Source organism: Bactrocera dorsalis, chromosome 5 (assembly GCF_023373825.1).
Source record: "Bactrocera dorsalis isolate Fly_Bdor chromosome 5, ASM2337382v1, whole genome shotgun sequence".
In the NCBI taxonomy this organism is placed as follows: domain Eukaryota; kingdom Metazoa; phylum Arthropoda; class Insecta; order Diptera; family Tephritidae; genus Bactrocera; species Bactrocera dorsalis.
The window spans coordinates 16,733,228-16,746,761 of NC_064307.1; the positions used below are offsets into that span (position 1 = coordinate 16,733,228).

General features: G+C 31.9%; 1 protein-coding gene across 1 annotated transcript; it reads left to right on the forward strand.

The window, feature by feature from the left end:
- Positions 1-4,561: 4,561 nt before the first annotated feature.
- Positions 4,562-11,560, forward strand: LOC105222454 (cuticle protein 7). The gene is made up of 3 exons (XM_011199798.4): positions 4,562-4,716; positions 6,271-6,405; positions 10,151-11,560. Exons 1-3 carry the CDS (start codon positions 4,702-4,704, stop codon positions 10,541-10,543), a joined length of 543 nt encoding a protein of 180 aa, XP_011198100.1. The 5' UTR covers positions 4,562-4,701; the 3' UTR covers positions 10,544-11,560.
- Positions 11,561-13,534: the final 1,974 nt, after the last annotated feature.

A 13,534-nucleotide genomic window follows, 5' to 3' on the forward strand; every position in this document is an offset into this window, starting at 1 on the left:
CACGTTGTTGTAACAACAACAAGTGTGTAATAGCGGTTTGAACGAAACGGTAGAGAAATAAAGTACTCAAGAATTGCGGGAAATTTTCGTAAGAATGCACGCGATTGGCTCAGTTCATTCAATGTAAGACAGCACTATTTGTTTACAGGTTGTGGCCTTTCTGTAATTGATTTGTAATTTAAGTTAACTATTTATTCAGTAGTTTTGTTTGTAAATATGATTTGATGGTTTTAAAGTACTTCATAATGTAATAAAAAATTAATATAATTATTAATAGATTCATAATGTGCTACAACATTGTTTAAAAGCCTATGACTTGATTTCCCCGTTGCCCAAATCATGGCGGATGTTTCTTGCATGGTTTTTTATTTGATGTATGGAGGTTCTTAAAAGGTGTCTAAATTAAACTCAAATGACGGGGTGGATTTTCTTCATAATAAGTTCTTGAAGTAATTCAAAAATACACTCTAGTTCAATATTAACTGTCTGGTAGAAGTTGAATAGATATAGAACCTACATACATATTGCTTTAGGAACACACACAGAACAAGTTTAGATCGTTCGCATCGTAAATATTGTCAAACTTAAATAAACACAAATTTGAAAAGAATTATCTTAAAACTAAATCTTAAAATACGAGGGTTAGAAGATACTCATAATATGTGGTACACATTTTTGGATCATAAATTTAAAGTTTTTCTCAGAATAAATTCTGGAAAATTCATTCTTTCTCCACCCTTCCTAAATTATATAACAAACCCACATAAACTAACATTTTTTAATCAAGCAAAATCGTAGATAAGAACGTGGATAAAAGATCGCACTTGGTGCGATGTCCAGACTACGATGGTAGACACATAATATGGTCCGGCAACCAATGTGATTGTTCGCTTGCTGGGGCGATTGTAGACGGTTCAATTCTTCATAATAAAGGTCCGAGTTAAGAGTTTTTGGATCGTAGGGAAGAGGAGTTGGATGACATTCTTACAAATCTCATTAGAACATTTAGCTACGCCTTCCTACACAACATGTCCGGACTGTTGGCCACCGTTTTGCGCAGCAGCCGTGGCTTTTTGCTTTGCCTTCAACGAAGAAAAAATGTAATGTGCGACATATAATTTTCTTTGCTAGTGGTCCATCTTTGACGTGTGCTCGAATATTTTTTTGGGATAAGGCGCTTTTCAGTGATTTTCATCTACTTGTAATATTGGTAAAAAAACGATGGCCATTTCTTCCATTTTCTGGCAAAATGGCGGCTAGGGAACATCGTTTACGGTGGATTTGTTATTTTTTTTTACCCAAGAATTCACGAAAAAAAAAAACGGCGGAGCTTTTAACGAATTATAATCGGCCGCAAGCTCATAAACCGTAGTAACTTCAGGATCATGGATATCCTTGCTAGCTTGCTTAGGCAAAAATTTTTTGAAGAAAATTAGCAGTGTTTTTCTTTGGTTCTCAGAAAACTAAAAAAAAAAGGTGCTACAGTGGATGTAAAATGATAACTTCTTCTCTGTGGATGAAAACCGGAAAGAAAGTCTTACTTAGAAAATTAATCAGAGGGACTCCTCAAGGAGGTGCTCTTTACTCGCTTCTAGGTTATGGGTCGTGATACTGAACGGTATACTATTTCAACTCAATGGAAGGCGAGTGAAAGCAGCAGTCTATGCGGTGGTACTACAATTTATTTGTCTTCTAAAAAAAATATAGAATGGTCGAGATAGTTAACCGGGGGGGGGGGGGAAACGTGAACTGAGAAAATGGGAATAATAGGAGAAAGGTATTAGAAAAACTTATATAGCGTACTACTCGTGCAAGTAAGTACTTAGCAGAAACTGGGGACTAAAATCGAATATATGTAGCTATGTGGATGTATATTATCGTCATTCAACCAATAATTCGATATGGAGTACTGGTTTAGTTGCCAGCATTAAAGAATACAATATGTTCCCAGAAACAGGCACATTTTCGGCAAAGACAAAGTGAACGAGTTGGTTATGTCAGGAGCTTCTGTTGACAAATCCGAGGCAGAGATAACATTATGTCCACCAGAAGTAATCCAGAGAGAGCTCTATAGATAGTTTGTATAAAAAGCTTAAAATATATGGAAATATACAATTAAAGAAAAGCGAAAGTAATGTGTCCCAAATATACTAAGAGAAAAATTAAGAAATTATTACACAGGTCCAGAAGGAATATATACAGGCTTACATCTCCCATAAGGAGGCTTTGGCCAATTGGAAAATATGCTTTAAAAACTGGAATTTCCTATAACAACACTTGCTGCAGCTGCAAACTCGTAGGGTGTTAGGAAACGCAGATTATAAGCAACTACGCGAGGATGTTAAAAAAAAATATCTGGGGACACGAGAATAAAGTAGTTATGAACAAACTCAGAACTCGAACCATGCCACCTGACCTTACAAAAATGTGTGACGCAATGTGGGAGTTGTCAATACTCTCTTATTTTCTTGTAGGGAATATGATTACTTTTGAGTTTGGATATTATTGGATTTATACTTTTAATGTTCTTTAATATCTCTTTTAGGGAAAAATTTGTTATCAATTGTTCATGAAACTATTACCAGCTATTATAAATACTTAAAAAGCTTAAAAAACAAAATTATTAGAACATTCTAACAACCGCCAATCATTGTGGCTTAATATCTTTTCCTCTCACAATTATTTCCTTGCCAACTGTCCATATGTATGTTACAAAAATCTACCGCAATCGAAAGTAATTGCCATAAAGCTCACGCCATGCAATCGAATTCGATTGGATTCTTTAATAAATATTAATTAATCAAGCGAGTCTTATTATCTTACTTTAGTTGTGCACTGTCCGCCCGCCTTGTGATCAACACCAACAACAACAGCAACAATGAAATAAATAAATTCAACTTAAAACTCAATTAACCCCGAATATGGCCAAAATACTAGCCGCAACGTCGCTACACACCTCGCTGCGGACTGCGGTATTCTTGAGAAGCGAAAGTGTTTGCGGCAGCCACGCCAATCGTTAATTTTAATGCCGTGTTAAATTAGCTTCGATAACCATGGTCATAAAGCACAAAGTCGCACGGCTTTACGATAAATAAATATTTCAATCAAATGTGGTTGAGAGACAGATACACGTATATTCTCTTACATACATATATGTATTCTTACATATACATACGTTGTTCTGAAGTTATTTTTAGAATGTAACTTTTCAGAAGCCAAATTAGAGCCGTTACGCTTGGTTGGTATATATGTTAAACATATGATCAAAATTGACCCGGACTAATATAGGTCGAATCAATTATACATCTGTTTTTAGCTTTTAACAACCAATTTGAAGGCATTAAAAAGATTTCTTGAAAAATAGGTGAAAATTTAATCATTTTTGGCAGTCCGGCTCAAATTTGATCTTATGGTATATGTACTATATCAATGAAACATTTTATGCTAGTTTTTTTACAACAAAAGACTTTTATTAAAATACGTTAAAATTTAGAACTTTGTGTCAGTCCGGGTCAAATTTGATCATATGAGACATATAACTACGTACAAAACAATATGGAACGTGTTAATGTGAAGAAAGTCAAAGGTGACGTGAGAACTTGCCAATTTGCAGCAGCAAATTTTACAGTAATCACTGTTATGAAAAAATTACAACAACAACAACAACAAGGCACATGCACAAAAGTTATTTGAATGCAATTCTTACTTGCAGAAAGCAGCGCTGGCTAAAACACACAAAGTGGGAGAGGAATTATACTTATGAAAATCAGTTTAAGCAACAACAACAACAATAAAGTGCATTGCAGAGTGCAAGAAGTCTTTTTGCACGCAGAGCAGACAACACACACCAGCACAAGTACAACAACAAACACGTACACATAACTGCATATGTATGTCTATGTATGTGTGTGTATATTCATGCTTATATAGTAGATCTGCATGTGCGCCGTGCCTTACCGCTCTTTTAATGCCGATTGTTACACTAAAACCGCAAATAAACAACAATAATAATAATAACAGCAACAACAACATTACAACAACTAGACCTTAAGCATTGAGGTTTACTCTTAATTTCGTTAGAGCCAAACGCCTTCAACAATGAATCGCCCAGCGCAACCGAAAGCAAACGAAACAAATTCAATGCGCAGGCGTCCCGCGTCGCCAGCTAACAAACGGTAACGACGAGCGTGTAGCTACAACAACTAGCTAGCCAACTAACTAGTGAGCTAACTAATCAAGCAATACTAATAATAAATACAACAATACCACATAGTAAAAACAACAACTACCGTAGAAACAATAATACAAACAACAATAATAATTCAAACAACAACAAAAACAATACAAACAACCACATCAAACATAAACAGCCCGCAATTGTTGCACAGTTACAGCGCGCGTTTCGGTTTCATACACGAACAGCCGTTGTGGCTGCCGTCGACGTCGACGTCGCTGCTGTCGCTTTCGGCCGCGCCAAGCGAAGTTCAAAAAGCAATACAGTTCGCTCATTCAGCTAATTCGCCATTCGCTAGCAAACGGGTGGAGTCAAATATATAAAAGCAGCTTCCTTCTTGGTTCTAGTTATCAGTTGACTACAGCATTTCAAGTCGCTTAGACCGAAGTAAAGTGGGAAGTCACGAGCTAAACAGCAAATTTTCAAATTCAAATTAACCGCCAAACAAACTTAAACTACAAACAAAAATGGCCTTTTTCAAAGTGAGTGCCGCCAAAAAAAGTTTAAATATTGAAGAAACGAAATTGTTAAGTGTTGGAAAATGTGCAAACTAACGGCTGCAGGATGCCAGATTTTAGTTTTGAAGGAATAAAAAATGAACGCGAAATGTTTTAAATAAATATCCTTTCATGAAAAGTTAAAAGAACGTCGTTAGAAATAGTTTTTAAAATTTAATCAAGATATTTTGTTATATCTGGTTACTGAAAAATAATTTTTTTTATTTATTTTTTTTTTTTTATATTTTATATTTATTAGTTTTCGTTTTACAAAATAACAGTAGCAGAACACCAGATTTGAAATATAAAGGAATAAAAATTAAACTCAAAATAAATGTCATTAAAAATATATATAATAACATTAGAAATATTTTAAATATTGAAAAATTTTTTTATGCAAATTAAATATAGCTGGATGCCAGATTCAAATAAAATCAATTTAGAAGTTAAAAGAACAAAGTAACCGAAAACTAAATATCCTTTTACAAAGGAATATTTATATAACATTATTAAAAGAGTGTTCAAATATTGGAATATATATTTAAAGTACTGATTTTTTTTTTTCAAATACTGTAATATTAATATTTTTTTTATATTGAAATTTTTAAATATTTAAACATTGAATTAATATTTGTCAAAAAATATATTTTTTTAATATTGAAAAATACTTTTTTATATTGAAATTTTTGAAATTGAAAAAATTGTTTAAAATATTTTTATTTAATATTGAAAAATCTTTTTTATATAGTGAAGACTATTTTTTTATTTTTTTTTTGAGTATTGATTTTTTCAAATTTAAATAAAATTTCCTTTTTAATATTGATTTTTTTTTTAATATTGGAAACTATTTTTTTTCTTATTTTTTTATAAAAATGTATTTCATATGTATATATTTTTGAATTGTAGAAAAAATAAAAACATTATAATTTTTAAAATAAAATATTTTTTCATATTAATTTTTTTGTTAATTTTTTGTGACTAACTTTTTTTAATTGAAAAAATTTTTTGATATTGTTTTAAATATTGATATTTTTTTGTTTATTAAAAAAAATATTTTGTGCTGTTTTTTGTAAAAGTATATTATATAAATTTTTTTAATATAGAAAAAAAAAATAGCTTTCAATATTAAAGGAAAACAATTCCTTTTTAATATTGAAGTTTTTTAATATTGAAAACTATAGTTTTTGCTATTTTTTTGTACATATATATTATATATACATTTCTTAATTATAGAAAAATTAAAAATATTTGAATTTTTAAAATAATTTTTTTTTCATATTAACTTTTTTATTAATTTTTTTTGACTAACTTTTTTTTATTGAAAAAAAATTCGATAACGTTTTAAATACTGATTTTTTTGTTTTTAATATTGATAAAAAATATTTTATGTTCTTTGTTTTAATTAAAAAAATTAAAAAAAAATATTTTTTTAAATTTTATAAAAAAAAAATAAAAAACAAAATATAATTAGCTTTTAATTTTGCTCTTTGTAAAAATATTATTTTTCATTCAATAATTGTTTTTCTTGCTTCTTTATAGTCTTTGGTATGCTTGGCTGTATTGAGCGCTGCCTCTGCTGGCGTTTTGCATGGTGGACACGGTGCCGGTATTTATGCCGCTGGCCCACTTCTAGCTGCCCATGGCCCAGCGCATGATGAGGGACTAGACTACTACGTAAGTGTACTACAAAAATGTTAATTTTTTTTAATGAAAACCAATGAAAAGTATTACTATGAGGTAAATTAGTAAGTGTTATTAAGAAATTTGATTTGAAAAGCTTCTTCCTATTTTCCAATAGCAAAAAAAAAAATAATAAAAGCAAAAAAAGCAGCAGCTATTTTTTATGAATTTTTCTTCAAAAAATTTCAAAAATTATATTTTAATATTTTTGGTATTATTTTATTTAATATTTATTTATTTATGATTTATTAAAATTTTTTAATTATTTTTGTATTTTTTTTTATATTGTATTATATTTGTTAACAATTTTCTCAGATTTGAAGCAATTAATACGAAATATTCAAAAAATGCCTTAAAACACAAAAGACTTAAGCAACAAACCTGGCACCTCGCAGCAGTACAAATTAGTGTGAAATCGTTCTTTTATTATTCGGTTTACGAACAAAATTTCGGGGCAAAACAGTTCGTAGCGTGCAAATTAGCGAGTCAAATTGCATAATGTCGCCAAATTTTCGTTGCATAAGACGTCACAACACACATGCATACACATATAAACCTATGCATACATGTTCCGTCCAAGTGACAGAAGAAAAACCAAATTTCATAACGGTACTTTAAAAGCACACACAAGATACTTAGAAGACACACACAAACATTTAGCAAAAAGAATTGCAGCGCTTGCAGTCTCAGCTATAAAAGTATATATCCGTCGCTTGCGCCCGCTCCCAAATTGACCAATAATTATTTGTGGTTGGCAACGCTGCTTCACCTATTTGCATTTTCATAATTTCGCCTTCAATTCGCTGATTAAATCGGCGCACATAAAAACGCAGTTGCAGCAAGCCAAACAAGCGAGCGGCAATAAAAGAGCAGCAGCAACAACAATAACAAAAACAACAATTACAGCAAATTAGAGCAAACACCGCATGCACGTAATGGCGCGCAAGCGCTTGCAAATCAAAGCAAAAGCAAATATCAGATTTTCAGTAAATGCTGTGTTGTTGTTGTTGCTGTTGTTGTGGTGCGATGTGCCATTTCGACTAGCACTTCACTGCTCTAGATTATGTGTTGCAGATATGCGCACCGGCGCCGGCAACGCGCTGACACGCTGACACGCAAATTACGGTAGCAACAGCCAACGACCATAAACACTAAGCCACAGCAACAATAACAACAATAATATACTAACTGCAGCAGCAGCAGCTATAAAATGACAATCAAAGCAAACACATTTAGAGTTTGGTCTTTCCGCCTAATTGCACACACATATACACACACTGGCGGCGTTTGGCAATGCTTTGTCGGTGGTATTGCACAAACAACAAAAACAGAGAAAACAACAACAAATGCGATTGGTAGCTTTGACAGTTGCACGCCACTTGTGTTTATTGTTATTGCACTGTGTGTTGAGTAAGAGTGGCGCTTATGACTACTGCGACTACCAACACACACACGCACACACATACACAATTTGATTTGAGTTGTGAAAATTGAAATTTTGGTGCAGATTATTTTCGCACTCACCTTTCATTTGCATCTGCTGGCGTCGGTGTGCAAAGTGGTGTGCGCTTAAGTCATACAACAACAAGTGCTTGTATTGTGACAGCTCTTGTGGTTATAGTAAAATATATGAGAGTCTAGCGGTTAGCTGAGATGCTTTGATCGTTTTGACGCGCATTTAATTTGAAAATTTAAATTGAAATTTTTTTCTTGATTCTTTTTACTTAAAAAAGGTTGAGTTAGATAAAAAAAATAGCCAGAGTTTGTTTTTCAAATAAAATTAAAAATCATATAATTTATGATTTGAATATTTTCATAAGACAAAATATAAACGAAAATATATAAATTTTTATATTATTGTATATGCAATGAAAATGTTAATATACATATGTGTATATAGTCTCTCATTCATTTAAAAAAAATATGAGGAAAAAACGATTTTCAAAATTTAAAAATTGAAAACGAAATTAGTCTCTCTTAAACAATTTAATTTAAAGTACTTTAGATTTTTTCAAAAAAATTTGTATATAAAAAGCAATATTTCAAAGAATGTTTTTAAATTTAATAATGTTAAGAATTCAATTATTTTATTGTGTACATTGTTAAATAATTGTAAATACATAAAAAAAAAATTGAAAAAGAAAAAAATTATCAAAAAAATCTTAAAAAAAAAGTGTATTAAATAGAAAGTCGTTATTAACGTAGCTGAAAATTAATAGAAAATTAAAAAAATATGTAAAATTAAAAACAATATTTTTTAATTTTTTATTTTTATAAAATATTTTTTTTTTATTTTTTTTATTTAATTAAATTTAAAAAAGTTTAAATTTAAAAATAATATTTTTTTATTATTTTTTCTTACAAAAAGTTTACAAATATTTTTTCATAATTCATTTTAATTTATGTTAACTTTTTACAATAGCTTTTGGCACTTTCGACCGAATAAAATTTTAAAAATATTTTTTTTTATTCAAAACATTAAAAATTAATTTTTAAAGAATTGCCAAATTTTTAAAATTTTTTGACGGCCCATTTTTGAAGCAAAATATAACAACTGGCTCCTATATGAAATAGTTTATTTTATTTTGAAATAATTTTTAGTATAAAGTTCATACAAATTAATTTTTCCATAAAACACTATTTATTGTATCTTTTATTAGATGAAAATTCGAAGATTTATTTTTGTCTGACATTGAATACAGAGCTAACATTTAAACTAATTTTTATAAAACACATTTATTTTAGAAAAGCTTTCAAATTTTTTTCATAGTTATACAGTGAAAAATAACTTTTAAAAATATTTTTATAGAAAAAATTACTAAAAACATGATATAACAACTTTTCATGACATCATTCCAATATTATTCTTCTTTTGTTTAGATTGAGTTTAGCAACATATCATTTTTAATTCTGAATTAATTTTGCAAAAATAGAATTTAAATTTTTTATTTAACTTTTTTATATTTTTAAATTTTTACTTTTATTCTTATTTTTGTATTATATTTTATTTTTTTTTTATTTATTTATTATTTTATTTTTTACAATTTTTATTATTTCATTGTTTTGATTTTTTTAATTTCCTATATTTCTTAAATTTTTATTAACACTTTTTTAAATTTTCTATTATAATATTTTTTTATAATTTTCATTTCCATTCATGCCACTTCGCTTCTCACAAAAAAATTTAAATCAAAAAACACCAAAACTCACACACAAATTGTTCATTGCAACATGTTATCTATTTGGTTCAACAATAACCCAAATGTTGCAATGCAAATCGTACTCAGCAACACCCCGAACCAACTGCATTAAATTACGTATACGCCCCACAACAGCGAAATTCCCAGGCAAAGGTGCAACAAAGCGCACAAACACACACACACATATACAAACAAGTGCATATTAGCATTTGGTTGCTGAGAACACGACGACTGCATTCACACGCTGCCGCTGACCTTCGCAAGTTCGAAATCGTTACGCGGGTGCAATGTGGCAGATCATTGTTTGTGTGGCGTTAAAGGTGTCAGCGTTGTTGAGTCATAAGCAGCGACACCAGCAAGTGACAAGCCATAACGAGTAGGCAATTTTTCCCACGTTGGGCCATGCAAGTAGGGCGCAATTAGTTGAAAGAAGATTTATTTTAAATACTTTTTATATTTTCTTGCATTTGTTTTATAAAATTCTGTTTCATATATATATAATTGAATAATCACAACTACATTTTTCTCTCTTCCGCCAGGCCTACCCCAAATACCACTACAACTACGGCGTCGCCGACTCGCATACCGGCGATGTTAAGTCACAGCACGAAGTGCGCGACGGTGATGTCGTGAAGGGCTCATACTCGCTCGTCGAACCCGACGGTTCGGTGCGCACTGTCGAATACACCGCCGATGACCATAACGGTTTCAACGCAGTCGTCTCGAAGAGTGCCCCAACCATCCATCATGCCGCTCCAGTTGCCATTGCGCATGCCGCTCCCGTACTTGCTCACGCTCCCGCACCAATTGCCGTTGCGCATCACGTTGCTGCCGCTCCAGCTGTACCATTGGCTTCGGTCGCGCATCATGCTGCCCCCTCCGCTTACGGTTATGCCACACATGATGCGCACGCTCATGTCTCTCATTACTAAGGATAATTAACACTGCCCCATATGCTAATAATAAAATGGACCTGATCCCACACTACAAAAGCAACAAAACAAGCAAAGCGTTAGAATTTATTTATTAACGATTAACTAATATACATACATATATATCTATGTAAAATGTGAATCCCATGCTACGATGACGACCTATATAGGAATAATTGAAATGAGTTGGAGTGAAAGTCGCGGAGAACGTTGGAGAATGTTGCGTGTGTGTGTGGAGAATGGAGAGACAAGGAGAGGCAGGAATGCAGCGCAGAGACTCAGGATGCATTCGTTAGTGTGATACAGTGTGTTGGAGTAGTTCGAAAGACCTACTTGAACACAACACTCAATCAGTCGCTTTCAACTCAATCACATTTCAATTATTTACTCATACTTTGAGTCACAGCTCTACTCTTAAAGGCATTCGTTTAGGCACACTGCCATTCTTAAGCTCCTCTCTTCATTTTGTAAATATTACTTAGATCTCTATGCCCTCCCCGCAGTTAAAACATCTCTCTCTCATTCGCCAAGCCATCTTCATTCCCCACATCTGCTATCTCGCTCTCTCTCTCACTCTCTCTCTCTCAGTCGTTTACATGAAACCCTCGTCGAAACTAAACATTTTCAAATGGAAAATACTCATTTCCCCTCAGTTACTATACTCAATCACTCAATTGCTCACTCACTCACTCATAGTTTTACAGTCTTACTAATACTCAAATGTATATGTTGTATTTTTAATGAAAAAATGAACGCAAATGTAAAAGAAAAGTCCAAGCGGTAGAAGCAGCGAAGAGTCGACAACTAGGAAAGCAACGAAAAGTCCGTAAAAACTATCAATATAACATACATACATACGAAATGCCTGTAAACTGTAACTATGTAAACATGTTCTCTGTGGAAGAATTGTAAAAAATTGTATTATAATAAATATATTTTTTATACTTGCGTTAAATATTAAGTGATTACATGCGAAAAATGCTATAAATAAAAAATGTAGTGAATTAAAAAAATAAAAAACAAGTTTCGTTTTAATTTTCTTTACATAAAAGTTAGAAATGTTGTTATCGCATTTTTGAGGTATTAAAATGTTACATAATTCCCAAAATCATATTTTTAAAATAAAGGCAATCATTTTCTAATACCATATAACAGACGTTTTATGAAAAATACCAACACATAAACAGATTCATCAATATAAGTACAATAAAACAGTAATATTTTTCGATGAAAATTCATTAAAATTACGAAAAGTATAACTCAGCGCCACCAATATTGAGCCTTGGACAAAAACATAAAAAAAATATTCAATAGAATTTGACGATTTTTTATATATACAGAGTCGAAATATCACAGACGCCATCTATCTCTAGCCTTTCATGAATACAAGCAACGATAAGGGATTATTCGAAACAAAAAGTTCTTTATGAAAATGAATTTTGGTACTTTTTTATATAAGGTATTTTGAAAAACATCTATTTTTTATACTCATTTCAAAAACCATATCCGTATTCAAAGAAGAGCACTGCCAATATGCGATATCAGGGTGGCCTTTACTTTGACTCCATCAAAAAAAAATCTTCGAATATTAATTATTTCTAAAAACCACCTTTAGGGGTTAGCCTAAGGGATTTCTGCAATGAAAAAGTTTCTACCATATATAAGATCTGGACCGTCTTGGCTTACAGCTTATAAATATCGTCCAAAAATATAAAGTCAAACACTTTTAACAACTTTTTTTCCACACAAGATTTCTGAAACTTGATCATTAAGGTTATCTTTCAAGAACAATCACTTCTTTGTATTCTACAATTATGGATTCCCTTCATTCCAGCCCTGATTTTCAGGACGATCCTCGAAATAGGGTACCCAGCTTTTTTATACTATTTCAACATGTTACTACAGAGTAAAATAGTTTTGTGCACCTAATGATTGTATTTATCACCTAAAACTAAGCCAGTTGGTTATACAAAAGGGTGACCAACAATCTGCGCTAATGACTGTATGATAAGCCTCCTTAATATCGCATATCAGGTCTTATCGAACGTAGTGTGTGAAAGACAGAACTACACCGTCAACAAACTGATTGGACCTTACCAGTGTAGCTTTCTAGAATCGACTAAATTTTTACTTTGAGTCAAACGTTGGAAAATATTCATGAAAGGAAGATCGACACACACCACGTCTTCGTCGATTTAAAGCTGACTTCGATAGCACGAAAATGAACTGCTTCTATGCCGCTATGTCTGAACTTGATATCTTTGCAAAACTAATCGGGAAAGAGAAGATAGTTCGAGCTGCAGAGCTAAATACAGAAGATACAATCTTCTATAAGTGTGTACGCCGATAATAATTATATTAATTGGCCTCAACAACCGTGCCGTTAGTTCTGCCTTCTCCAGACAGGACAAGATCAAGACTAGGGCTGAAACTTGACTTGCATATTTCATAGAAATACGCTAAAATCATGTGAATATTTATCGTCCGTTAGTTGTTTAATTAAAAACAAAAATTTTGTATTGACATAAAGCTTTCTGTCACTGTTATAATTTCGTGCAAAGTCGGCACAAATCGGTGCGAGCCACTAGAGAAATAATCGTTAATGAGGTTTCAGAGTCTCTTGAAAATCGCGTCAAATGCAGACATTCTAAAGGATGACAGCATACAGATATCACAAGGCAGTTTTCAGTCCAGAAAAACCTAAAAAGCGTATAAAATAATCTACCATCCATTTCATTCAATAGAATAAGTTTTCATTATCGAACCTAAATTCTTAGCTAAAGTAAAATGAAGAGCTTGCATTCATTCAAATGGACTTCGGAGATTTGTACATACAAAAAATTAACCAAGTTGAGCATTACCATTGTATGCCTTGCTGGGTACTTTGCAGTACGATCGTGCACAACATTACTTACATTAACTCATCAATCATATTGTATATGTATCGGAAAGTATACGTTGCAATCACTGTATCTGCTAGCGAAAGCCTAA

Excerpts from the sequence above, each read along its gene's own strand:
- LOC105222454 (XM_011199798.4), top strand. Across the intron at positions 6,406-10,150 it reads ATGAGGGACTAGACTACTAC|GCCTACCCCAAATACCACTA; the intron begins GTAAGTGTACTA and ends CTCTTCCGCCAG.